We start from the raw sequence: 24898 nt of genomic DNA on the forward strand, positions 1-24898 counted from the left end.
AAGGTATGAATTGAGTTTTGGTTAGGGTTAGAGTTAGGTATGTGATGGTTAGGGTTAGGAAAAGGGTAAAGGTAAGGTTTAGGTTGTAGAAATTAATGGAAGTCAATGGAAAGTCCCCACAAAAATAGCCAGACAAACATGTGCGTGCGTGTGTGTGTGTGTGTTTCCATTTTAGTCTTTAAAACAACAGAATTTGCACCTATATATTTAAAAATGTTGCCTCTCTAATTACATAATTTTTAAAATATTGCAAAATATTGCAAAATGACAATGTTTGGGTGTTGTGTGTCTGATGTCTGGTAATAGACTGCTGCCCATGGTGTACCCCGCTTCTTGTCCAATAACCGCTGGCGATAGGTTTACTTTTATTGACGAATTATCTTTTTTATTGAATAATTTAAATTGATTAAGATACTTGATTATATGTATTTGCTGAAGTCCAAACATATTCTCTAAATCCAAGTAGTTTTACTTGAGCAGCTACTTAAAAGAGAGGAAGCGTATTTTTAGAGCACAATCTTTGTCCCAGAATCCTTAGCGGCGGAGGAAGCAAAAATGAAGTCGGCCATGTCGTGTTAAGGAGTCAAGGAACGGGACGAATGTGGTTCAGGGATAGCATCTTATTAGTTTTATGCTATGTAGTTTTGAAACATCGCTTCAGAATATTTAACATTTGATTTTGCGTCGGAAGATAAACATATTATTCGATAGCGAGCGCATTAGTTAACTCGGCGGATAAAAATGAGCGGAGGAGGGACGCCGTACATTGGCAGCAAAATTAGCCTAATCTCTAAGGCCGAAATTCGCTATGAAGGAATTTTATACACCATCGACACTGAAAACTCGACAGTAGCTCTTGCTAAAGGTAAGAAAACCCACCCAAAGAGGATTGTAGCTCTCATTCGGGCAAAATTAGCAATTTTCCAACAGTAGTTTTGTCAATGTGCTTTTTAACGCAGTTGTCTTAGTTAGCTAGCATTTTGCTAGCCGGCTAACGGCTAGCTAAACTGTGGTAACGCTGTCTCTTTTGTTTACGTTGATTTCGACCTTTTCTTTAATCCACCGTTGAGAAAGAAATGGTTTCAAAAGTTTGCATATTTATACTATAAAACATTTTTTGCCCGCTTGAATTGTATTTAAGTCCGAATTCCCAGTTTTTATAAGATAATTGGGTTATACAAGTCACTTTTTAATGCTCTGAAACATTTTCATTAAGTTTAATCACAAATTTCAACAGGTTCACCGTTGTATATTTTTAAATATGACGATGAACAGATTATGAACGTGAAACTTGTCATTGCGTTTTAATTCAGTGTTTAGTTTTAAAGAATGTTCTAGGCTGGCCTCATCCATTGTTTATTTTTTAAATGTTGTTATTGATTAGGTTTGTAGTAGAAAAATATTGGAAGGATCGTTGTAGTTATGCAAGCAAGAGTTTAATGTAAAACCAAAAGAATGTAATGTTTCAACCATCAAAAGAACGTTGAAATAATTCCAAGATATTAGATCTGCATAAGAAATCAAAGAGCTGTAGTGTTTATTCTCTCTTAAATTGTGAAACATTGCGTCTCAAATTACAACATTCATCAGCAAATATGTACAGTTTAAAAAAAGACCAATGGTTGGATTGAAATTGTTTTAACATCTAATAGTCATTTATTCATCAAAAAAAAAATCACATTTGTGATCTTTCTAAGTGTTCCAGGAGGACACTTTTATGAGTACCCTGTATCTGCAAGTACTCCAATATTGATCCTCAGTGTATTATAAATATGTTATCAATGCCAGTAGCCTACTTACCAATCAAGTAATCACAGCTCAAATAATAGCCACAGATTCACTTATAGTAGCTGATTTTTGTAACTTTGCATTTTATTTCCAAACAGTTCGCTCTTTTGGCACTGAAGACCGTCCCACAGAAAGGCCTATACCACCTCGGGATGAAGTATTTGAGTACATCATCTTCAGAGGAAGCGATATAAAAGACCTAACAGTTTGCGAGCCACCCAAAGCCACTAGCTCTCTTCCTCAGGACCCTGCCATAGTGCAGGTAAATTTATTTATGTGTAGAAAGACTGCTTATTATGCTGATTTTTATGTTTTCTGTATTGAACGTCTTTTGTCTTCACGCATGTTAATCAGAAAAGAAAGTTATGTCTCTAGAAATGCTATTTTTCGGGAACTGAAAACAAAATCATATTGCTTCTAAAAGTAAATTCATGTTGCCACACAATCCTATTTTACACTTTCCACTGTAAATGTACCAATTACATTAGACTGATGTAAAAGGTGATTATCAAAATAGATATTTTCCCAATAAAACGAAGAGCTTAAAATGGAGATAATAAATGTGTTAAATGGGCCAAAATGAACAAGATATATTTGTAGAAATTAAATATGAATCATGAAATTACATCTGCTGTAAAAAAAAAAGAGAGAGAGAGAGACAGACCATGATTTTATTTTTTTTTCCAACTGCAACTGATCAAATTGCTTATAAGTAGTGTATGCAAGGTGGTGTATTGGTCATTTTAGACTTGCACGCATTTATTTATTTTATTAACTGTTGAGCAATTTATTCAAAACGTATGTGTATTCTTACAATTGTCTTTACTTTTTTAGTCATCAATTGGATCCTCCAGTGCAGCATCTGCACCATCATTCCGGTCAGCTGGTTCCTATGCAGCATTCAGCAGGGCTCCGGTTCCTTCCTACAGCCAGTTCGGCGTTCCACCCATCGGGTCGCAGCAGTTTGGATCTGCTGGAGGTCAGTCGCTGTCACAATTAGAAAAAAAATAAGAAAGAAAAAGAAACATTCCTTATAGTTAAAATCATGTTGCCACGATGCACTATAACCGAAGAAATGTTTATTTGTAGTTGAGAATGTGTATAATCTTTGTCATTAAATAACAAGAGGCTCTGATTTTATCACAAAATTACAACTTTTAGCATTTTTTACTAGTGAAGCAGACTTGTCTGACAGATGGCACAATCAAAGTAAAGTCATCTCCATTGTTCACATCATTGCAGCAAATCAAAAGAATGAAAGCCTTTCAACGTTACAGTTTATCTGCATTTATTTGTGCTCGGCGTTCATGTGTTTTACAAAAACAGCAGCGGATCCAATACCAAGTTGCATCAACATCAACTTAGATTTGCTTTTTCCTTTGCTGTGTAGGACGTACAAGTCCTCAGCGGGACTCTTTGGCTAAAAGTGCCCCGGTGGAGCCGTCGGTGCAGGCTCCCCCGTCAGCTGCACCTGGTCTGCCTGCCGCCGTTGGTCAGAGGACTCAGCCAGGAGTGACGGCCAAACCCAGCAGCTCTGCCACTGGCAGCCAGAAACCCCCTGATCTGCTTGAGCAGAAGAAAGGTGAGGCTTTAACAAGCTCATATCTTTGTGTCAGTGCCAGATATTTATTTATTTGGTTCATCCTGGAGTATAAATTGTAAATGCATAAAGTTATTACTATCATGTGTTCAAAATGTTTCTATACTGACTTGGTCTGAAAGTTCACTCAGAGAGGAAGGTGTCACTAAGCCAGGTCAAAGATTGCATACACAGTCGGGGGCAAAAATTGTAATTTTGGGGGGTATAAACTGGTGCAAAGATTCAACATTTGTGTGTGTGTGTGTTTTTTTTTTTTTCCATTTGCATTCATGCCTGTTTGCTTGGTGGCTTTTTTCACTGATGAGCATCTGAATGTTTGTTGTTCAGCTCCTGATGTTCAGAAGACTTCCCAGCCCGATCATGAGCAGGGTGCTGTCGAGAACCGGGATCCTAACAGGCGTCAAATTGGTAAAATAAACTTAAGCCTTTATTACATAAATCAGTTTTCTCCGTATGCAGTATTGTTAACAAGAGATTTTAGACATGATAGAGCTAGTACTACCATGCTTAGTGTTATATTTGTCAAACTTGCTCTGTTTTCTAAATGTGAATGTTTTCCCGGTATTAGCTGGTGTTCAGTCCAACCGCCGCGGCCGGGGAAGAGGAAACCGCAGCAGGGGCAGAGTGAACATGCGTAAAGATGGCACCATGAAATTTGATGAGGACTTTGACTTTGAAACTGCCAACGCCCAGTTTCACAAGGATGAGATTGACAAGGAGTTTCAGAACAAGCTGAAACTGAAAGGTAGCATTTCAGCTCAGGATGATGTCTGATTCAGCAGCTGTTAGCTACTCCACACGATGCCTAAACACAGCTTAGGAACTCTTTATCACCATCATCTAACTTAGACTCAGGAGCAGGTTTACATCTGTCAGTGCAAAGCTACATACTTAAAAAAATAATACAAATGTCCCTCTGCATCATCCAGACTCTAAAACGCTAAATAATAATTACAAAATTTGTTTTAGATGAGCATATTTTTTCAGCTCCTGCTAAAAAAAAAAAAAAATGAAAAAGCAAATGTTGTTTCTAATTTCTTCCAACAAACAGATGACAAACCTGAAAAGGCTCTGAACGGAGAAGAAACTGCTGACTCGGAACATCCAGCCAACGAGGGCGCCACTGAGGAAGAGGAGGCTACGATAAACACCTGCTACTATGACAAGACTAAGTCCTTCTTTGATAACCTGTCCTGTGATGATTCAAGGTACTACAGCTCACACAGCAGATACGGCTCAGATGCATCCAACTCTGTGTGGACTTGATATTTAACTGTATCATCACTGGTTTGACTTTCTGTTCATGAAATTCATATATTTCAGCATGTGAAACCGCAACTGACTTTTTCTTTTTATCTCTTCAAGTAAATCGGGTGATGGTGGATTTCCAAGGTAAGTCAAATATTCTCTTAAGTTTCATCATTTACTGCAGCGGCAAATTTTTAACTGGTGAACCGAGTCAAACCTCAGTCGTCGTCTGTTAAAATTTGTCTGTAAAGTAACCACGCTATATTTGATTTAGTTTTGCTAAAACAAATAAAATGATGGCTGTTTTTTTGGTTTTTAGGTTGTATTCACTCAAGGAAAGTCCCTTGTTTGGTCTGTACTAAAAGCAGACTTTATTAAAAAAAATTTTATGCCATTTCCTTTCAAATTGCACTTTTTTTTTTCTTCTTTTTTTTGGGGGGGGGAAGTGGACTATAATTTGTAAACAAAGCAATGCAGGTGATGATCTTTGCTCCCATTGGACAGAAATGATGGGGTGGGACAGAACACAGACCGAGAAAGTAAACAAACTCTGGAGGTTCTGCTGCTGCATTTCTGTTTTGCACATTTGTCCCGTTATTACAACTGAAACGGCGTTTTGAATTTTCAGATCAGCTCATACAGTGCAGGTTTCACACTGTAAAATTTCTAATTTTATAACTGCATCAGTAAAAACTGGTGCAAGCTAAATGGGACCAGATTCTCTGCATTGTCTGACCCACAACATGCTGGCAGCAGCATGGCTAAGCAGAAAGCGGATCAGATGCGACTTCAGTTCAGTCATTACATGCATTAGCTACAGTATTTTTACGATAATGACCAGCACTGGTGTCTGCTGAAGTCCAGAAAGGCGTGTAATTCCTGTAGTTGGTTCAGATTAATACTGGTCTGTATTAAAACCAGAAGCAAACTGCAGCAGAGTTCGCCTGGAAGTGAAACCGCCTCCAGAAATGGGTCTCAGTCCGGTTGTTTGGTCAGCACCGGAGTTCACTCGAATGTATTCACACTAAGACAAAAGAACCAACAGGGGAAGCAAACTCTGGTCAGGCGTGAATACATCCTTATTTCGCTTTGGCATCTTACCATCACTTAAAGCAAAATGTGAACATTTGGAACCAAAAGCTTTGTGTTACCAAGCAGTTCCTCCACATTTGTGTGTGTGTGTGTGTGTGTGTGGCTTTTTTATTTATTTATTTTTTTGCCGTTTAAAGTTAACTGTGAGCCGATTTTGTGTTTTGCGTTTGTGTCAGGGAGCGCAGGCCAACCTGGGCAGAGGAGAGACGAATGAACGCAGAGACTTTCGGCATTCCTCTCCGACACCAACGTGGAAGAGGCGGTTTCCGTGGGCGAGGGTACATGGGGCCCCGCGGAGGCCGGGGCCGGCCATCGAGCAGAGGGTTCTTTGGGCCGCCGCGGGGGGCCCCGCCCGGCTTCAGGGGCGGATTCAGGGGTGGCAGAGGAGGCCGTGATTTCTCTGATTTTGAATACAGGGTAAGTATAACAAGGACGCTTAATTACTGTATTATCATACTATATTATCATATTATCGTAACGTATTCAACTGAAATCTAGTAGAAAGAAAAATCTAAGCTGAATCAGCTTTTTGCTGATTCCTGGTGTTTTTTCTTTATCTGTTCCAGAAGGATAACAAGGTGGCTGCGTAGTACTTCAGTGATGGATCCACCAAGAATTGTAGCCACTTGTCATGAAATTATGCCCGTTGTAGAAATTTCCTGTGGTCTCTACATTTGACAGAAAGAATGAAGACATTATTTGGACACCAGCACCTCGGTGGACCGCCTGACACCAGGGGGTGACGTCCCCACTCCCGCTCTCCACCTTGAGACTTTTTGGTTTCTTTCTCCAGAAGTTTTGTTGGAAAAATTAGAAGATCACATGTAAATACAAAGCTTTGGAGTAATTGCGTACTTTTGCATCAGTTGAATTCCTTTCTTACTAAAGTTGTCTTTGATATTGTCGATATTAGGAGCTGTACGCTCTTAAACTGTGAGCAGATCGCAGCCCTTGTGATCAATAGCTTTACTCTTTTTTTTTTTTTCTTTCTTTCTTTAACTTTTTGATATTTGTCGGCACCAAATCTGTCACCACTGCCTGTTGCACCATGCGTTTTTCTGCTCAGTTAGATTGCCATGTGTTCAGTGTTTTTACTTCATTAGTAGTATTTTTTTTATCTTTGATTTTCTATGAAGTAGTGAGGCTTACAGAATCATACATCAGAACTGTTTGTAAAGACTGAATGTAAAATAGTTCAAGCCAGCTGACTTTTTCCGCCTTTCGACTTATGTTGGCCCTCAGACCTCCTGCGTCAGATGAGTTGTTTTCCTGCTGGATGTCTGCAGGTACCAAGAGCTTTCAAATGCAGGCGTCAAAGTTCTTTTGTTCGGTATGTTTCACAAAGCTTCAGCTGCACAGGGATTTAATTTTGGCCGTGTTTACATAGTTAAAAATACAAGGAGGTGATTTTTTTTCTAATTTGTGTTGAAAAGATGTTAATTATCTTGCGTCTTGGCAAAAGACACTTAAGTTCTATTTCCCTAAATTTGCTGTTTTGCCAAGAAAAAGTCTTCAATGGAAAATTTGTCACTTATATGTACGTTCTTGTAATTTCAGTACTTTAAATCCTTGTTGTTTTTTTTATGTAAAGACGTCCCTTTGTGTTGTCGTACTCATTGGTGTGTCCCCCATTATGTCAACAGGCAGCAATTCACACAGCTAAACGAAGCACTTGTAGTGCTACAGGAGTTGTTTACTCAACATGGGAAACGTCTGACGAGGATTCAGATGCATTTTTAACTGGATTTCTGATAAATTGTAGCTCCATTTGTTGCATCGTCAATGTGATCGTTCTCAGGAGTGAATTTATTTTTTTACCGACTCGTGAACAAAGGGACAAAAAGCTGGATGCGGCGACCAGTACTTTCAAGAAGGTTCTCTTTTGTTTTTAAATCCAATCCTCAAACTTTGTAGGGAGTGCCTTGAGCATGGTGGTATGATTTCTTTCCCCTCGTATTTCTCCCATTAATTAAATGTTACATTGTGACAGAAGTATTGCTGGCACTACAAGGTGAGAATACATACTTTTTTTTTTTTTTCTTCAAATGTGGTTAAGTTGGCAGCGCAGTAAATGACTTATAAGGTTATCGCACAAACAACTTCTAAATGCACGATGGCCTGTGGAAGTAATGCTTTATATTGGCTTTAACAGCAACCAATAAGATTTGATTTGAGCCTAAATTGTTATAACTGACATTTTTCATGTTTGCTACTCTTTCCAGTCACTGGAATTGTTTTCTTGGGATATCATCAAAATTGAGTTTTTACAAAAATAAAGAGTTGTACAATTTATATGTCGTCCTTGTTTATTTTGTTCTCGTTTGATTTTTTTTTTTTTTTTTTTTTTTTTTTTTTTTGCATTGTTTTATTCGTGCAAAGCCTTGATGTGCATGCAGGGTTTTCCAAACTTGGGGAAATAAAATGTCTCCACTTTTGAATAAATCAAACCATTCAATCCATCATCAGGAAGAGTGTGAGACAACTGAAAATCTACTAAATCTCCAATCTGCCAATTGAAGTTTCATTTCTGAATCCTATCTGCTTTTCCTTGCAGGATCATGGGTTGATCATACCAGAAAGATTTTATTTTCTTTCAATAACTTTGTCAAACGTTTGCTTTCTTCTTGATTTGAAAAATAGGGGCCATTTTTAATATGAAATTATTTAACATAATTTGCGAGGGTTGTATAGCAATTGAACAAAAATGTTATTCTTGTGTATATGCATTGGAATATTCCATTCCCAAATGTTTCTTTTAATTTTGAATTAAAATGTATATTTGTTGGGGATTTTTTTTAATGGCTTAGGATGAAACTAACATTTACTGACAGAGCATCTATTTCTATCAGATTTCTCCTAGTGTTATCCTTTCTTTGTTTTTAAATTGAGCTTGCTACAAATAAAAACTGAACGGTGTTTGTAAATAGAATAAATAAATTTGTACTTGCATAAATGCCTTAACGATATATTTTCGCATACATCTCGTAGATCTTTTGTTAGTGGGCGCCACTGATAAATTAAAACATTTAAATGAGAAGCTGCGTTTGACCGTCACCTTTCCAGCAGATGGCGCTAATTCTGCGGTTGCAACACAGTCATTTAATTCTGGAGGCGAAGAAGACGTGCGGCGGAAGAAAATGCGCGGCCATCAGAGGTAAACAAGGACAGCTCAGACATGTCGATTGTTTTTGTCCCAAAGAAGCTCCGAGGGAAGGCAAAAATCAACCAAGAAACAATACAGAGAGTAAGAAACGACGCTGACGAAGCTGATAAAGCATCAGCAAGGATTCATTTTACTTCCTGCTTAGTCTGAAAAGCTGATTCATAGCTAACGGTAGCGACATATTGGCCAGTAAATGTGACTTTTTTTTTTATCTCTCCTGTGTTTTTCTCTGCTGTAGCTACTGGATGAAAACGACCAGCTGATAAGATGCATCACCGAGTACATGCAGAAAGGACGCGCTGTGGAGTGTGTGCAGTAAGTTAAAACAGCCTGCTGATGATGTTCATGATCCTGAAGCTCTGACCCTGCACACTGGACTTTATCTCTGTGCCAGTTCAATATTGAAATACTTGAACGGATTATGTTTAATGCATATTACATATAAAATCTGCTCGATCTGTAAATTGCACAACAGGCTCAGCAGATAGACAAACAAAGCTCGTCTGGAAACAAGAGGTCTCACTTTAACATAAAGTGTGTCTGTTATATATTTTGGTTAAAATATATTAATTCATCATTCAGTAAATTTACTCAAAGTGGGTAGGTTAAAACTAGCGATACTTCATACCAATATTACAAAGGTATAGTGTAGTAAACCCCCCTAAAGGACCACCCCACTACCACCACCACCACAAAAGGTTATTTAAGTTAATGTAACTAGTTATTACCCACCGCTGTTTTTAACCAGACAGATTAATTTAGGGATTTTGTTGGCATCAGGTCAGTTTTCTTTGGGTCCCATTTAAAAACTACAGGGATATTCTAATTTCAACGATGTTTTTCAGATTCTGAAAAACATAGTTGAAATTCTGAACGGTCAATTGTAAGGCTTTGAGAATATCAGACTATTTTGGAGTTATAAATCACTCTGTTATTGCAGAATAAGATTCTAACTTTAGCCTGGTGGTTCTGCAACATACAGAATGTGATTTCCAAACAGTTTATTCTACTTGTGCAGACATAAAAATAGGATTTTTAAGGCTGCATCCAAGACAGAACTTGTCTTTAAGGTTTCCTACATCAGAACCCGTTTTCTTTATGCTTTCAATAGTGTTAACTGTAATGCAGTGAAGGAACCAGTCTTAAAATGGCTTTTGTTTTCACAAATTAAATGCAATACATGGGTTTTTTTTTTTTTAAATCTAACTGTATTTTAAAGATTAAACAGGTATAAAATGACCAGCTTAAGCTTGATCCCTTCAAGTGGATCTGATTTTCAGCTGCAGCAGATTGTAGTTATTAAAAACAGGGAAATAGCCCTTCAGTAAATCTGGTCTGTTCTGCATGTGAAACAGGTACCAACAGATCCTGCACCGCAACATTGTCTATCTGGCTACCATAGCTGACGCCAGTCCTGATGACACTCCACCCATCACAAGTGTAAGGAGAAGAAACTGAATGCTTATTAAGAGTGAAACAGTGAGAGCTTATTATCCTCAACTCTGCTCTTTGTTCCCAGTGTTCACCCAGCGACGCGTCAACACCTGCTCTTAATGGACACGAAGAGACGCGGTGACTGTGGGAGGACAGTTCTCACGTCAGAGGACTTTTATAGTGAAATAAAAATTAACTTTATTCATTCCAGTATGTGTGCAATAAAGACCATTTTAAAGTCATTTCCAGATGTGTGGGAATTTAAATGTGGAATAATTGGCTGACTTTTAACCTATAAGAACAATGCTTTGCATTTCGAATTGCTAATTTTTTATTCGTTTTTTGCATTGCTGGTACACTGTGGAAAAAAAAAAAATCAGTTGCCAGCTCAAAATAACAATAAGCAACATAAGCCAAGCAGTCCCCCTTCATCTCATCTTTCAGGGTAACATGTTTTTATTATTTTTCTCCATCTTTTTGTAGAAGCCACTAGTAAACCATTTGTACACAGCTGAGAAGCTAACAGTTACAGTCCAAGGTCTGTAATGATGTCTTTAAAAAAAAAAAAAGGCTGCAACAGTTAGGGAGATAACACAGACAAAAAGCAACAAACCCTATATGTTGATTGTGCAAAGCACATTAACTATAAAAAGATATATATTTATATGTATATACAACAAACTATTCTCTGTAAACATGTTAAGTATGTTAGTTATCTGAAAACATGGTGTCATTTCATAAATACAGGCAACATTGGCATCCGCAAACATCACAAAAAGAACATTCTGGGCCTTTAAATGCAGCCCACTGCCATAAAACCAAGGGAACAAGGGCTGTAAAGAAGACAAAACCCCTTTTCACACAATGTTTTAGTGTTTAGCATGGTATATTTGGTAACCTTTGTAGATCAATGGTGTAGTTATGACTGTAGGAAAGAAATGTGCTTGTTCACATACAGGGAGGTGGAAAATAATCATGTAATGTCTAAAATACTAACATACAGTTTATGGTATAACATGTAATACAAAAATAAGATTAATACTGTCGATACTTGTACACAAAAATATCTCAAAGAAAACATTAGGTTTGTGGGAGTTAGTGTTTTATTTTTTCTTTTAATTTCTGAGCAAAAGGGGAGAAAAAAAAAAAAAAAACGCCAATTGGAGAGGAGGAAATAAACTTCATGTTCGTCAATAAGCACGCCTCCTCAGCACCATTCGTCCTCTGAACAACGCTTTGGTTGGAAAATAATCTGCAAGTGCTATCAATACCAACATGGCACATAGATACAGCTATAACTGAACTCTGGTCAGTTGATGTAAAAGTAGTGTATTTCTCTCAAATTCCACCTCTGCAGTGGCTTACTTTATTTATGCTGAGCCTGCTCAAAGCCTCTTGATAAAAAGAACTAAATATTTATATTTCAACTTCAGTATTTTACAAGCTATGAAACAGTAAGATGCTAGCTGTACTCCGAGTCATCTTGCATGAGATTTGGCAGTTACAGCTATGTAGACACAGTATACTTATTATGGGCAGAAATGAGAGCATTCCAAGCCCTTGCCCTCTCGTAATCCTCTCCCCTCTAGTCTCTCTCTCTCACACACATACATGCGCGCGCGCGCGCACGCATACGCACACGCAGCTGCAGAAGCAAGTGGGTGACGGCCGTGCACGTCTCCAGCTCTTGTCTGAGGACAGAGAAACAACCACTAGACTAACTGCTGCCAGAATGACACATGCACCGTTCAAAGTTTAAAAGATGGCAGTTCAGAAAACATCAAAATACGTCTTTCTCTTCTTTTAATGTGGAGATGTTTGACATGGAAAAATATAAATACAAAAATGTTGAGCCAGTGTGTGTACTTAACGTCGCCTCTGAGGCTTACAAATCTTCCAATTCAGTGGGTGTGGAGTGTAATGACTGGAGCTGCAGATCCTCGGCGGCACGTTACTTTGGACTCGTTCGATCAGTACTGGTGAAGGTAGGAGGGCCGATGCTCGTGTTTGAGGGGGAAGGATTTGAAGCCCTTGGTCATGGGTTTGTGTTGTTGCTGCTGCTGTTGCTGTTGTTGTTGTTGTTGCTGCTGCTGCTGTTGGGTGAAGGGAAAACCAGAGGAGATCCCGGCGGAGGCGGAGCAGTCGCCGGCGGTCGACCACACGGGCGACTGCAGCATCTGCATGGAGTCGCTCCACTGGGAGGAAGGAGGCAGGTTCATCTGGTACAAGGAAGAGCTGGGATTGGGCATGGTGTGGGTGTGGGTGGTGTGCTGCCACGGCGCTTTCGGGGGCCAGGTTTTAGTTTTGCTGTCCTGCGGGGCAGAGAGTACGAATGAGTCACGATTCGAGAAGAGAGGTCAGGACGAAGGTTTGTGTCACTTTCAACCTGGAAATAGAAAAATGTTCGGCTTGTTACCTGGTTATCGTCACCAATGTGATGGAGAGGAGGTGACGGCAGGGTGCACACCTCTGGCTCACCACAGCTGTGTTTCCTAAAGAAAGACAAAGGAGAAGACATCACAAATTAAATCGATTTTTCATTCAAATTCATGATTTCAATCTTGTACCGTTCAGTTTGTCCATCTCCGTTTTAAAAAGTAGTTATTGACTGATTATCAGTGAAAAATCTCACCTCCTTTGTTTAACCGCTGCTACGAGGTCCGGCCCGGAAAACATGGAGAACAGGCTGTCCCCATTGGCTGATGAAGTCTCGTCACTGGAGCTGGCCGAGTCTCCCTGATTGGCTGACCAGCTGCTGTTTACGGCCTCCCTGAGAAAGCACCCGCAGTGTTTTCATTACGATCCTATAATAACTTGGAGATCTGATACGCAGGACCTGCTACAACCAAGTTAAAGATATTTAAGAGTAGTGTAATCATTTAATAAATGACGTTTCTGTGAAAGACGACAGAGCAGTTATTTACCTCTAGGTTGTTTTCCTGGATTAGTGTGTAAGCAGAATGGCGTCTCACTTGTAGGTGGAATTAAACGACAACAACCGCGATTAATGTGGCAAATGCCTCATGGTGTCAGTTGTATTAGGAATTTAATTAAAAACACTGACAAACATTACTGTGAAAGATGATGAACCGCTGGTTTAAATAACTCATGGCCTGCATTGCACCTACATGTTTATAAGAGTCTTGTTGTAAACCAGGTACATTTATAGCAGTATTTACATTTTGCTCTGTTGATTTATCATCAGTGAATTGATAATTGAATCACGCAGAGTCAATACCTGTGACTTGTTTCCATCCATTTTTAATCAACTAAGGTTTTCATGTAAAAATTCTGTATTTCTACAGACTCAATTTTCTTCATATCTGTTTAGCAGGTTTTAATCCAAAGGCTTTGCAATTCATTCAGTTGTAACTTTGCAACATTATGAGTTTTAATATTTTAACCTGAGTGGTGACAGTAGAATCTAATTGGTTTTTTATAGCAATTTCCATGAGCATCATAGTCAGAGCTCAGGACAAATTTACTCCTGTGAGGACTGGCAGCTGTTTTAAATGTTTTCTAATCATTTTTCTCACTACAGAATGATGGAATTTAAATCGTTTTAACATTGAGTTTAATTTAAAAATACTTAATTTATCCCAAAAGGTAATTAAATGTTTTTGTGACAAATATCTTCAAACGGTCATTGTAGATGGCAATGCTGTGGTAGCAGTCAGTCCTGCAATCTGAAGAGGCCTCTGACTGAAGACTGTTGCTGTATTACAGTCTTATGATGTCTAGGCTGAGACAATATTTCACAGTAACATGTCCTGGATGACACCATCTGCTGCCCACCTCATTTGCTTTTGCTGCTCCTCTTTAAGTCTTTACAATTTTTTCAAAGCAGGAAGTCAATAATATGGCGGATGTGCTTTGTACATGCCTACCCCTCACTGAAGTACTCTGGGTGGGACCAGGTTCTGTGTTGCTCATCAGGCATCGGCCAGTTGCTGCGCGCGTTGCTCGGGCGACGGATGTGCTGCACCTGCCTTTTCTGCTGCATGGCTTGACTGACGCCGGCAACGTAACGTGCAAACTCTGGGTCAGAGCCAACTGCATGGAGGGAGAGAGAGAGAGAGGAGGGTGGGTGGGTGTGTGTGTGTGTGTGGGGGGGAGGAATAAACTCATGAGAGTTTCTGACGCCCTCAGCTTTTCTCTTTCATACCCCGGAGCTCAATCCATTTAAGCCAGACTGTCTACGATGGCAGAAAAATCACAATAGCCATAAGTCAACTCTGCACAGTAGGCTTCGACTGCAATCAAAAGAGTCTGCTGCGCTGTAAATAGAAACTGACAAGCCCAGCTCAGCACATAACCTCAATTTATCATCTCATCCAGATGATGCAGCTGCTTGGCTAGATTATTCAAATTGGGATGGCGCATAATTACGTACGACATGGTTACTAAATGGTTTTAAACAGCTTTTGTTGGTGATTATCTCGCCTTTTGTTCCTAATGTTCTCCTGTCTGCCCGTCCTGTTTTGTTTATGTAATTGGATCTCTGCAAACTAATTTTCTTTTATGAGCCAAGAAAGACTTCAGATGAAAAAACTTTTTAAGCTGATTAGTAAAACACCCGGAGCAAGCATTCAGGAGTTTCAGCTCAAGGCGAATACAAACCTTCTGAACATTGTTCTCCTGGTGCAACAGACCCCCAACATTTCATTTGTCTGCGTCTTTATGCCACAATCAACAGGCTTTGTCCTCTGGACCGATGTTAGCATCAAGAGTGAGTTGGTTCAATAATGGAGCCTGAACCAAAAGCTATGGTTTTTGTTCTAGTTGGACATGTTTGTGATTTAGAGCAACATAAAGCAGTCAACACTCACTTTTTATTTATTTTAAGGTGAACTATTCATAAGAGACTTGATAATATCTCTTATTACTGTGGTATACAGACCAATTAATGGAAAGTTAAGTGGAAGGACAAAGTGTGGAAACTTTTGCAGTCACACTCTTCTTTCAATCCCAGCAAGGCTGCGGGTGTTCTTGTTGATAGTGCAGCGTTTTTCTGCCATACTTTCTCCTTCCACTAGACTTTCCACTAAACACGGAATCACTCTGATTAGCACAGACTTGTTGGCGTTTACACTCCTGGTGGACGGACATTATGACTATTTCCTGTAGAACTGTCAGGTCGGGCTTGTTAGGTGAGGGGCTGGGCTTTGCTTGGGTTGCTAGGCAAAGAGCCAGGCTCTGCTGGGGTTGCTAGGTGAAGGGCAGAGCCTGCTGATTTGTGACATTGCATTCTGGAGGTTTTTTAAACTGCTTGCTTTCCAGTTACCAAAAAACCATTAACTTAAGCCAAAAACCAATTGGGTGTTTTTTTTTTTTTTCTTTAAGAGCAGTAGAGACCAAAATGGTAATGCAAAAACATGCTAAATGTAAAACCTGCGTAACACGTCCCCTATAATTTTTTGTGATGCTCAAACTTCCAGACGGTAGATGGTAACTCGTAGCCTTACCTGCTGGGTCAAAGGGCATCGTGTCTCCCAGGACTCCAAACATCCCCTCACTCTGGTCCCTGTTGGGCCAAGTATTGTTGCGGGGCCCCTGTGGCTTCTGACCCAGCATGGCCGAGATAACGGTCTCCATGTAGGTGCTGTCCAGGCCCAGACTGTACAGGTCTGAACTCAGGTCAGACAGCCCTGGGGACCCCCACTGGCTGATGGAACCTAAGGGGGACAGTCCTGCTGGGGGGCCTTGTGCTGCAGGCTGTTGCCCTGAGGTGCCAAGCCATTTGTTTGGCACCCTCTGCTGTGGTAGAACCTGTGGTGGGGTCTGCTGGGGTGGCAGCTGGGAAGGAGAAGCCTGCTGCTGGGTGATGGGCTGCAGGAGGTGCTGGTAGAACTGCAGGGCAGGGGGGGAGGGCTGCTGAGGCGGAGGAGGCTGCTGCTGCTGCTGCTGGGATGGGGGCGGCTGGGTTTGAGGCTGAGTCTGTTGCTTCTGCACCGACGGAGGCGGCTGAGTTAGGGAGTTAGACGGCGTCTGTAGAGCAGTGTAGGAAATGGACTGGGAAGCGGGTGGGTGGCCACTCGGCGGCTTCAGCTCCGCAGGGTTAGCGGAGGCCACAGAATTCCTCCTCTTCACCAGGGGTGACGCCTGCTGGGATTTGCCCATGTTGAATCCTGAGAGAAAGTCGATGACGTCTTGCATCTCTTGGTCAGTGGGAAGGTTCTTCCCCTGGTCATCAGATACCGAGCCATTAGCCAACTGGTTTTGCTGGGTGGCGTCAGGCGTGCTGGACAAGCCGCCCATCTGCAGAATACTCTGTACCCTCCCGTCGTTGTGCCCGAGGCCCTTGGCCTTGTCGTCGGAGCTACTGGTCGAAAGCATGCTGCGGGATGGAGTGCTGGGGATGGAATAGCTGCCTCCGCTGTTGGAGCTAGATGAGACCTTCTTGGCAAACTTGGAAGTCAGTTTAGATATCGTTTTTGGCAAGCCACTGGAGGTTTTGGAGCTGGTACCCGTAGGCATGTCCGCCTGGCCACCGTATTCTGGGCTTTCACGCTGCAGCTGGATCTGAATGGTCGGCAAGGCCTGCTCCCTTTTTCAGAGAAACACAAAGTGTTATCGACAAATGAGAAGAAAGAAAAATAACTCTTGGTTCAACGTCCTCTTACTTTCTCTCTTTCCATCTGTTGATGTCAAACACGGCTGTGTAAAGCACATCTACCAGTCCGAGGGTCTTCTCTGGATCCAGGCTTCGCTGGAGCAGGGACATGGTGGCCGGGTCCTCCTTCAGACACCTGAGCAGAAACAAGATGATGTGAACTCAACACGATATCCAAGACTGTACTGCACTAACCAGTTTGGTTTATTATCTGAAACCAAACTCTAACAGTGTTGACTAATGTTTAGTTACGTCTTTGTGTCCATCACTGACGATAAAAGACTTTAATCTAGAGGTGTCCAAACTTTTTGTCACATTGACAAAAATCGTCAAGTTATAAAAACCTGCAAGCCAAAAATTTTTGTTTTTTTTCCTTCTTAAGAAAATAAGCCGCAGTACTTAAATTTTTACAAAACATAATGAAAAACCATTTGGTCTATTCAGAAGAAACAAAACCAGGATTGAGGTCACTGTCTTGAAAATGCTTCCTGTATTTATCCAAGTTTAGCTAATTTATTAAAAGCAGATTTTGCAGGAGAAAGTAATAAACCTGGTTGTTTGAAGATGAATGCAGTATTTTCTATTATATGATGTTTATACGTTTTACACCCCTGCTTCAGTCCCTTCTTCCCCACAGACGATCATAAGAAGACACTGAAAGACTATTTCAAAGTGACATTAATTTAATCCAAACCCAAAACGAACCATTTCGGACACATATAAACATTGTGTTCGTAGCCAAATGTATATTAAAAGATCTCAAAAGCTGTGGTTTTTAATCAACGCTGCCTTAATCTTACGGCTTAGAAAATGTGTTGGTAGACCCACCATGTTGAAGGAACCTGGACCACCACCTTGGATCCCTCCAGAGTGATGTGGGGAGCGTAGGCCTCCTTATTCTCAATCTGAGCCGTGTCAACAACCACCTGTTGAGGCAGAAAAACAAAACACCTCAATCAGCTTCTAACAGTGTGCAAATGAAAACAACTTCTCTTAACTATGCAGTAGCTGGACAGTATACAACGACAACATATAACCCGTTTTAGATTTGTCCGGCATTCGTTCACCAGCGAGCAGCGAGGGGCAGGTCAAGGTGAGGAAGCCGAATGCTTTTAATCAGACAGCGTCAAAGCGGCACGTCCTCCTGCTAGTGTGAGCAAATCTGTCCACAAGTTCTCTGAGAGTGGCCTTGGCTCCTCGAAACCCATGGAAACTGGGTCACAGAGAGGGAGGGAAGTAGGGAGGAGTCCGTTTCCTGGATTACAGGAAATGACTCCATTGTTTTTCGTCAGAGCAGGTGTATCCTTAAAAAACCCACTTGGAGTTTTTTTTTTTCTTTTGTTTTTTTTTTTTAACCAAAAAGAGCCACACAGATAAACAAATAATGTCAGTATGACATGTCAAATAAATCCAAGAGAGATTACAGAGAGTGAGGGGAATATATATTGTATCCAGAAGAATATAGGACGCGTTAAAGTCTGTTTTAATGTCAAATCTGCCCTTTTTGTGTTTTTCTGTTAGTTTCCATTGTTTGATTTTATATTGTTGTACTCCTGTAAGGCATCTTTGAGTACTTAGAAAAGCTCTATACAAATAAAATGTATTATTATTAGATTTTATCCATCCATTTATATATAACTTCATATACTTTTTGAACAATGTAACACGTAGATATTCATGTCAAAAAAAAAGAGTATAAAGTTTCAAGGATTACACCGTTAAAAGAAAAAAAAAAGGCGCTCTACTACTCTGCTCGGACTGACAAGTGTGTGAGTAAATGCAGGTGTTTTATTGAGACTTTATTGTGTGTGTGTGCATGTGTGTGTCCATGCACGCAGCGGTATAGTCTATTTTCAGCTTAGAGACGATAGCCTCCGATTAGGGGCTAATGCAAGACGCTCATTCATCATCTAAGGACTGTTTTACAGTTCTAACTGAGGTGGGAGGGCTTGGTGGGAACACTCCGTTTTTTCCCTGTGTGGTCTAACATATAAACACGACGATGACCCAGCTTCATTTCGACTCCTTATTTTAAAGACAAAGGGCAAAGAAGCTTTGTTTGCAGACCCGTCCAGACAAGCCTATCCTGCATTCAGATGATAAAAGAATGCTTCTTCTCTTATGTGTGTCTCTGGTGTTTGTTTGTACCTCTAAGCCACTACAGAGGTCTGATCGTATCTGTTACTAATTTAAATGAAAACAAAGAGCAAGATGGGGGAAAAAATGGCAAAGATTCAGCAACTATTTGCAGTTCAAAATAACACGCATTTGTCCCATTTACTTTCCACACGAGAACAATACAGCAGAGACTTAAAAGGCAACATGAAATGCATGACAAAGGTTTGCTTCTCACCAGACCAGCTTGGGCAAACAGCAGCTGGACAGCCGTCTTACAGGCTCCCCTCCAACTGGATGGGCAAACCTGATTGAGGACTTCTGTGACTGGAGACTCGTCCCTAGGGGTCATTCCGTTCTGTCCCAGCAGCTCTTTAATGAGCTGAAGCATTGTGTGCTGCAGACAAAACATGGATGGATGTTAACTAATGTCTGCTTTCAACATCTGATGATGACACACCAGAGATGATGATAAAAAAAAAATCAACTATAGGTATTCTTAAACAGTGGCACTTTGTCTGCTATTAGCAGAACTTTAAATAAAAAAGTGGTATTTGTTTGGTAAATATGAATGAAAGGTTCCTCTTGCAGTGTTTACCTCAGAAGTCCAAAGTTAGATATATAAATGTCTATATCTATAAGATATAGATATAGGCATTTATAGATATAGACATTTATCTGTATCTATATTCCAGCTCCAAGTTTGAGATCTACTTACTAATTATTCTCAGTGACCAGGCTGAGTAAAAACCTAACAGGACTCAGTTCATTAGCCTTTATAGAGATGTTTCTTACTGTCCTGTCAGCAGGCTGAAAGGAGGACAGTATATTTTCCCCTAACTTCTAAAGAAAGACTGAAGTTTAGAAATATTCCTGTTGGATGAATATATGTTAGTGTGTGAACTAAAGGAGCAGCCTAATGCTGTTTTGACAAGCATTATTACTTGTAAACCAGTGCTAATGTTAGCTTCTTTGTAACCATCATTTTTGTAGTAGGAGTAATTTCAATTTTTTATAGTGAAACCAATACTGTATCTACATGAAAACAAAAGGGGGCTGGATAGTACTGTGTCTTTAGTATTTAATAACATATACATTGTCAAAAGTGTGAATAATCATTGTTTTTGGCCACAAGTATCACCAAGATTCTTTTTCCTGCGGTGGTACGTGTTGTAACAAGTTTGAGAACCTCGATAGAGAGTGCATTGTTAAACACAGAAAACAACATTCCTTAAAACCTAAATTGACACATAAAACTAAAAATAGTTGACTGTGACAAAGAGGCACAATCCACTTTTTAAAGGTCAAACCCCTATTTTAGACGCTACCGTTTTCAGTTTGAGGTTCTCCGCTGCTGATTCGTTGAAGGAGACCCCTTTAAGGAAGTGAGAGCCAATCTGCACAGGGATGGTGGGAAGTTCACACTGGATGGGCTGGGAGGTGGTCTGCCTCCTGCCTGCCTGCTGAGCCTCAGCCTCACTGCAACAGCCCTTCACAGAAAACAACCCAAACATGTTAATAAAACTCCACATTCAAACCTGAGCCCATATCTTCAAAACACTTTATTCAAACTACACGTTTGCAAAGACTGAACCCACCTGTAAGGCTGCCTCCACAGCTTTGGGGTTGAAATGAAAACCTGCCTTCAGTGCATACTCACTATGACCCAGGCTTTCTAGAGCTGCTTTGTAAGCCTTTGTGGACAGGAAACACAAGTAGCAGAGTAAATACAGCAATACTTTTAGCAAATAACTTGGAAAAAGGATGAGATTATTTCTTTCCGTAATTCAATTCAATAAGCGATACTATTTAAAATACAGATAAATTTCTTCTTTGGGAGTTTTATCACTGTGCATTTATCACTGTTACTTTTATATCTTAAAGCTAATTTAAAAAAAAAAAAAAATCAAAATTAAGCTCATCAAAAGATTTGAATATTACAACAAATAAGACATATAAAAATGTTTTTTTTATATAAAATCATTACGGCTATTGGGAATAAATGCTGCAGTCCAAACTGTGCTGTAACCAAGCATATTCATGGAAAGTTAAGTGGAAGTAAAAAAAAAAAAGTGGTGCAAAAAAGTAAAAAACTACGATGGATAACTGCTACCCTGAGAGGCTACCATTAATAAAAATAAAAAAAATCCCTTACTACTCTTATGCAATATTTACATTTTCTGTGAAACTTAATTTGGAGTTTCACAGAAACTCAAAATTTTCAATGAAAATTTTTAGTTTTTCCAATTGAAGCTAAAACTCGTTTAAACAAAAAATATATACATTTGGAATATGTTACTCTGTGCGTAAAGGGACAATACAACACAATTTCCACATTCTTACACATCCTCCAAAATGAACTTTTGGATGATGTGCCAGTTTAACAGCAGCCGTTTTAAAAAAGTAAGGTTAGGTTTGATGAACATGTTGAAAGCATACTTGTAATGCGCTGTCAATCTTCATGTTGAGCTCCTTCAGCTGGTGTTCGGGGATGGTGGTGTTGTTGGAGCAGAAGAGCTGCTGAACCTGGAGGCCAGCCAGGCAGCCGTCCCGGCCCCGTTCCCTCAGCCTCGCTGTGGCCTGAACACATAACAGCAAACAGCTCAACAAACTCACTAGAGAGAAAAAACAAAACAAAAAAAGAGAGCTCAACTATGTTTAATTTCAGTTCACATCACTCTATATGCAGTTCTTGTTTCCTCTAGGGCCAGCACTCAGCATGCCAGGGTTTAACAGATCAATCAACCCACTACTCTCCTCTTTGCCTCTCTGTATACAACAACACCCAAAAGGGAGCCAGAGAGACTGATTAGCCTGAGGATTAGTTGGGTCCTTTTACAGAACAGGCTCCCTTACATGGATTTGAATTAGAGGGGCGCAGTCAAAGCAACACAGGTTCACCCACGCACGCACGCACGCGTGAGCACACACTCACACACTGCAGCCCGGGAAATAGGAAATAGTGGCTGGAAATCACACGGTTAGCATTTATCAGGAATGTGTAACAAGGTGAATTTTCACCTCACACTGACAAACCCAATATTTTTTTTCCCAGTCCAGACGTGGAAAAACTCCTGGGGCTAGTGGCTGCATACCTCAGCTGCACCTTTCCATGAGCGAGAGGCTTCTTCCAGCTCCGTTAGAGGCCCGAGGTCGGAGTTTTGGGAGCGGGAGTTGACGCAGCGCTCTTGAGCCTGTGCAAGAGCCTCTGCCAGGCAGTTCTGGGCCACTGGCTGGACCTTTTGCAACGCTTGTGAAAGAAACTGGAAATGGACCTGCATCACTGTGACGAAGCACCGACCCAGCACCTGGACAGACACGGAAGCCATTTCAGTTACAACACATCACCAGGAAAATCTGTCTTACAAAATCAGGCTGTTGAAATTAAACAACATGGACGTCACTGGGAGAATTGTTAAGTTGAGTGAATGGTTGGCAAGCCAAAGACCAGGCCTGCGACTAAAGATTATTTTAGTAATTGATTATTTTATTGGATATTCTGACAAGCAATCAGATAAGAAAAATGTGTATATTCTGCACATTTTTCATTTAACCACTTAAGCTTGCAGATGCAAATACAGTAATTCAATTCCTTTTTTTAAATAGCAAAATAAACATTTTATTGGCTAAAAGGCAACAACGTATCATTCTTTTAGTGAACTCCTGATCATCATTATAGTGTAGGGTTAATCTATTGATTAATTTTTTTCTATTAACCAATTAATAAACTAATTAAACAATGAATAAAAATCAGGTGAAGCTAAAACTATGCGATTCTACACAAAGACTTTTTTTCTTAAATGCAAGATGTATATTTTGTGTAGTTTTAGAGTCTGTATACTCCAGTTAATCCATTTCTAAATTAATTCACAATTATTTCAACAATTAACACATCACAAGCAATTCAATTAGTAACTCAGCCTTATTTCTGACTATTTAGTAACTCGTGACAATAATTGTAAATAACATTTTTAGTTTTACAATTTGGCTACAGCCGTTTTTCATTCGCAATAGTGAGCCGATTGCTTTTTGTAACATTTATAAACAAGTGTTGCAACAGTTCGGCACCGTTAAACTGCTGAATCAACTCTCTCATCTGCCTACATTTGTAGCCACATGACTGTCAGCAGACTGTCATGTGGCTAATCTGTTTAATGATAAGAGTATGAATCATTCAGAAGCATGTCTTCCTCTTACAACCTAATCAGCTCAAGTTTATTTAGGAGATAGTGATGCTTTTTTCCTGTCTTACCATACAATGCCCGTCAAAAGTGTTTGTGCCTCTTGTCTTCACAATTTGTCACGGTACAAACACAAACTGGTCAAACGGTTTGAGATATTATGGCAGACAGAAACATTTCAAACATATTTTCCAACCAAAAAACTAAAGAGTGTTTTGGGGACTTTTAATCAGCCTGCTTTAGTCTGAATAAAAATATTAAGATCTAATAGGTTCTTCTAGCAGTTTGGACTAGAAGAAAGAAGTTGAACTCATCCGAAGCAGCAAGAAGCTTTAAATATCTCAAACACTATTCAGTCCATCATATGAAAAGGCAAACCTACCAGGATCATGGGGTATGGCAAATCTGGAATATATTGGTGCAAATGTACAAATTTTGCACTTTACAAATCTAACAGTTATAAAAGAGCTCCAAAAAGAAAGCCATCGTTGGAAGAAACCCATAAAAAAAATCATGTTTATAGGGAACGTAAGGGATGATTTTCATCAACAGGGTCAGGGAAGCTGTTGGTGTGCGCAAAAAAAAAAAAAAAAAAAGACTGGGACAAAAGTTCAGCTTGTAACATATCAACTACAATGCATCAGCCAGAACTACAACAAAATAGTTCACATTGAGCTATTTTCTGACTTAAAAAGTCTTGGAAAATAAAGCTTGCACTGGTGTTCAAAGATATTCCCCATCTAATTTGACTCGGATTGAGGTATTTTGCAAAGAAGAGTGCGTAAAAATGTTAGCAACCAAGTATGCAAAGCTGGTAGAGACAGCTCTACCAAGTACTGACTCAGATGGAATAGAAAAGCACCCCACACTTTTGTATTTGGAACTGAACAAATATGAAAAACCATCTATGCGTTTCCTTCCGGTTCACAATCATTTTTGTGAGGTATTTATAATTTTGGCTGAGGTATATAGTAAATCCCAATAAAGCACATTGAAGTTTGTGGTTGTAAAGTGACACACACACACACACACACAAGAGTGAGCACTTCTGCAAGGCATTAGGATGTTTTTCTCTGGGGCAAAGGTTTTGGGAAAGCCCCTTCAATCTGAGGCCATGACCATGTGGTCAAGTTGAAACGCACGCTTTCAGAATAAAGGTTTCCTGCACAAAAAGACTGTCTTTGTACTTAACTTTGAGGTCAACCATGAGCTGCAAAACACACAAATCATCAGAATGCAATACTTTTTTTTAGATTTTTAAAGCAAGAGAGATGATCTGTTGTTTTTTACTGTCATTAAAAATCCCCTACAGTGCTCTTCACAGTTCCTTTTCTCAATTTTAGCTGTACATCATCCTGGAATTACCAATCCCAAATTGCGCGTTTGTGCACGGAGAGAATAGTTCTGCCTTGTTTGCTGGTTAGCGGGAGAGAAACGGGACACCACAGGGCCCACCATGGTCACAGGGTTTTCTTTTTTCAGGTACTTGCTGAAAATATCTCAAGAGATTTGCTGAGTTGTGAGGACGGAAATATGCTGTCGCGTTCTGACAGCGGGCAGAAACAACAGGACGCAGCCACTTTTCGGTCCTCAGCGCCACACTTCATGGGAACCACTGTGCCGTGTAAAAAAGGGGAGGCGTAAAATTCCACATGTTGGAAGTT

General features: G+C 40.0%; 3 protein-coding genes across 4 annotated transcripts in view; 2 read left to right on the top strand and 1 right to left on the bottom strand.

The window, feature by feature from the left end:
• The first annotated feature begins 514 nt into the window (after nt 1-514).
• lsm14ab (LSM14A mRNA processing body assembly factor b) lies at nt 515-6582 on the top strand. The gene is made up of 10 exons (XM_015049161.1): nt 515-865; nt 1887-2050; nt 2623-2767; nt 3179-3370; nt 3716-3796; nt 3957-4133; nt 4440-4596; nt 4754-4780; nt 5905-6145; nt 6295-6582. Exons 1-10 carry the CDS (start codon nt 742-744, stop codon nt 6316-6318), a joined length of 1332 nt encoding a protein of 443 aa, XP_014904647.1. The 5' UTR covers nt 515-741; the 3' UTR covers nt 6319-6582.
• A 2234-nt stretch (nt 6583-8816) lies between these two features.
• On the top strand, nt 8817-10573 carry ss18l2 (ss18, like 2). The gene is made up of 4 exons (XM_015049155.1): nt 8817-8972; nt 9130-9206; nt 10247-10331; nt 10411-10573. Exons 1-4 carry the CDS (start codon nt 8904-8906, stop codon nt 10465-10467), a joined length of 288 nt encoding a protein of 95 aa, XP_014904641.1. The 5' UTR covers nt 8817-8903; the 3' UTR covers nt 10468-10573.
• An 858-nt stretch (nt 10574-11431) lies between these two features.
• The window catches only part of garre1 (granule associated Rac and RHOG effector 1), a 35996-nt gene continuing 22529 nt past the window's right edge, over nt 11432-24898 (bottom strand). For both annotated transcript variants that reach the window (XM_015049152.1, XM_015049153.1), the window contains 12 exons: nt 22149-22361; nt 21493-21633; nt 20652-20747; nt 20382-20543; nt 19292-19450; nt 17767-17864; nt 16949-17074; nt 15791-16872; nt 14213-14378; nt 12958-13095; nt 12742-12817; nt 11432-12637 (listed from right to left, as the gene is read on the bottom strand). In XM_015049152.1, coding sequence (XP_014904638.1) covers nt 12296-12637; nt 12742-12817; nt 12958-13095; nt 14213-14378; nt 15791-16872; nt 16949-17074; nt 17767-17864; nt 19292-19450; nt 20382-20543; nt 20652-20747; nt 21493-21633; nt 22149-22361 — 2799 coding nt within the window. In that variant the 3' untranslated portion in view covers nt 11432-12295. The remainder of the gene's footprint in view (nt 12638-12741; nt 12818-12957; nt 13096-14212; nt 14379-15790; nt 16873-16948; nt 17075-17766; nt 17865-19291; nt 19451-20381; nt 20544-20651; nt 20748-21492; nt 21634-22148; nt 22362-24898) is intronic.

The sequence above is a fragment of the Poecilia latipinna genome, unplaced genomic scaffold (assembly GCF_001443285.1).
Source record: "Poecilia latipinna isolate Pla-1442-1.1 unplaced genomic scaffold, P_latipinna-1.0 Scaffold929, whole genome shotgun sequence".
In the NCBI taxonomy this organism is placed as follows: domain Eukaryota; kingdom Metazoa; phylum Chordata; class Actinopteri; order Cyprinodontiformes; family Poeciliidae; genus Poecilia; species Poecilia latipinna.

Excerpts from the sequence above, each read along its gene's own strand:
- ss18l2 (XM_015049155.1), top strand. The coding sequence starts at position 8,904 with ATGTCGATTGTTTTTGTCCCAAAGAAGCTCCGAGGGAAGGCAAAAATC. Across the intron at positions 8,973-9,129 it reads ACCAAGAAACAATACAGAGA|CTACTGGATGAAAACGACCA; the intron begins GTAAGAAACGAC and ends TCTCTGCTGTAG. Across the intron at positions 9,207-10,246 it reads CGCGCTGTGGAGTGTGTGCA|GTACCAACAGATCCTGCACC; the intron begins GTAAGTTAAAAC and ends CATGTGAAACAG.
- lsm14ab (XM_015049161.1), top strand. The coding sequence starts at position 742 with ATGAGCGGAGGAGGGACGCCGTACATTGGCAGCAAAATTAGCCTAATC. Across the intron at positions 3,371-3,715 it reads TCTGCTTGAGCAGAAGAAAG|CTCCTGATGTTCAGAAGACT; the intron begins GTGAGGCTTTAA and ends TTTGTTGTTCAG. Across the intron at positions 4,781-5,904 it reads GGTGATGGTGGATTTCCAAG|GGAGCGCAGGCCAACCTGGG; the intron begins GTAAGTCAAATA and ends CGTTTGTGTCAG.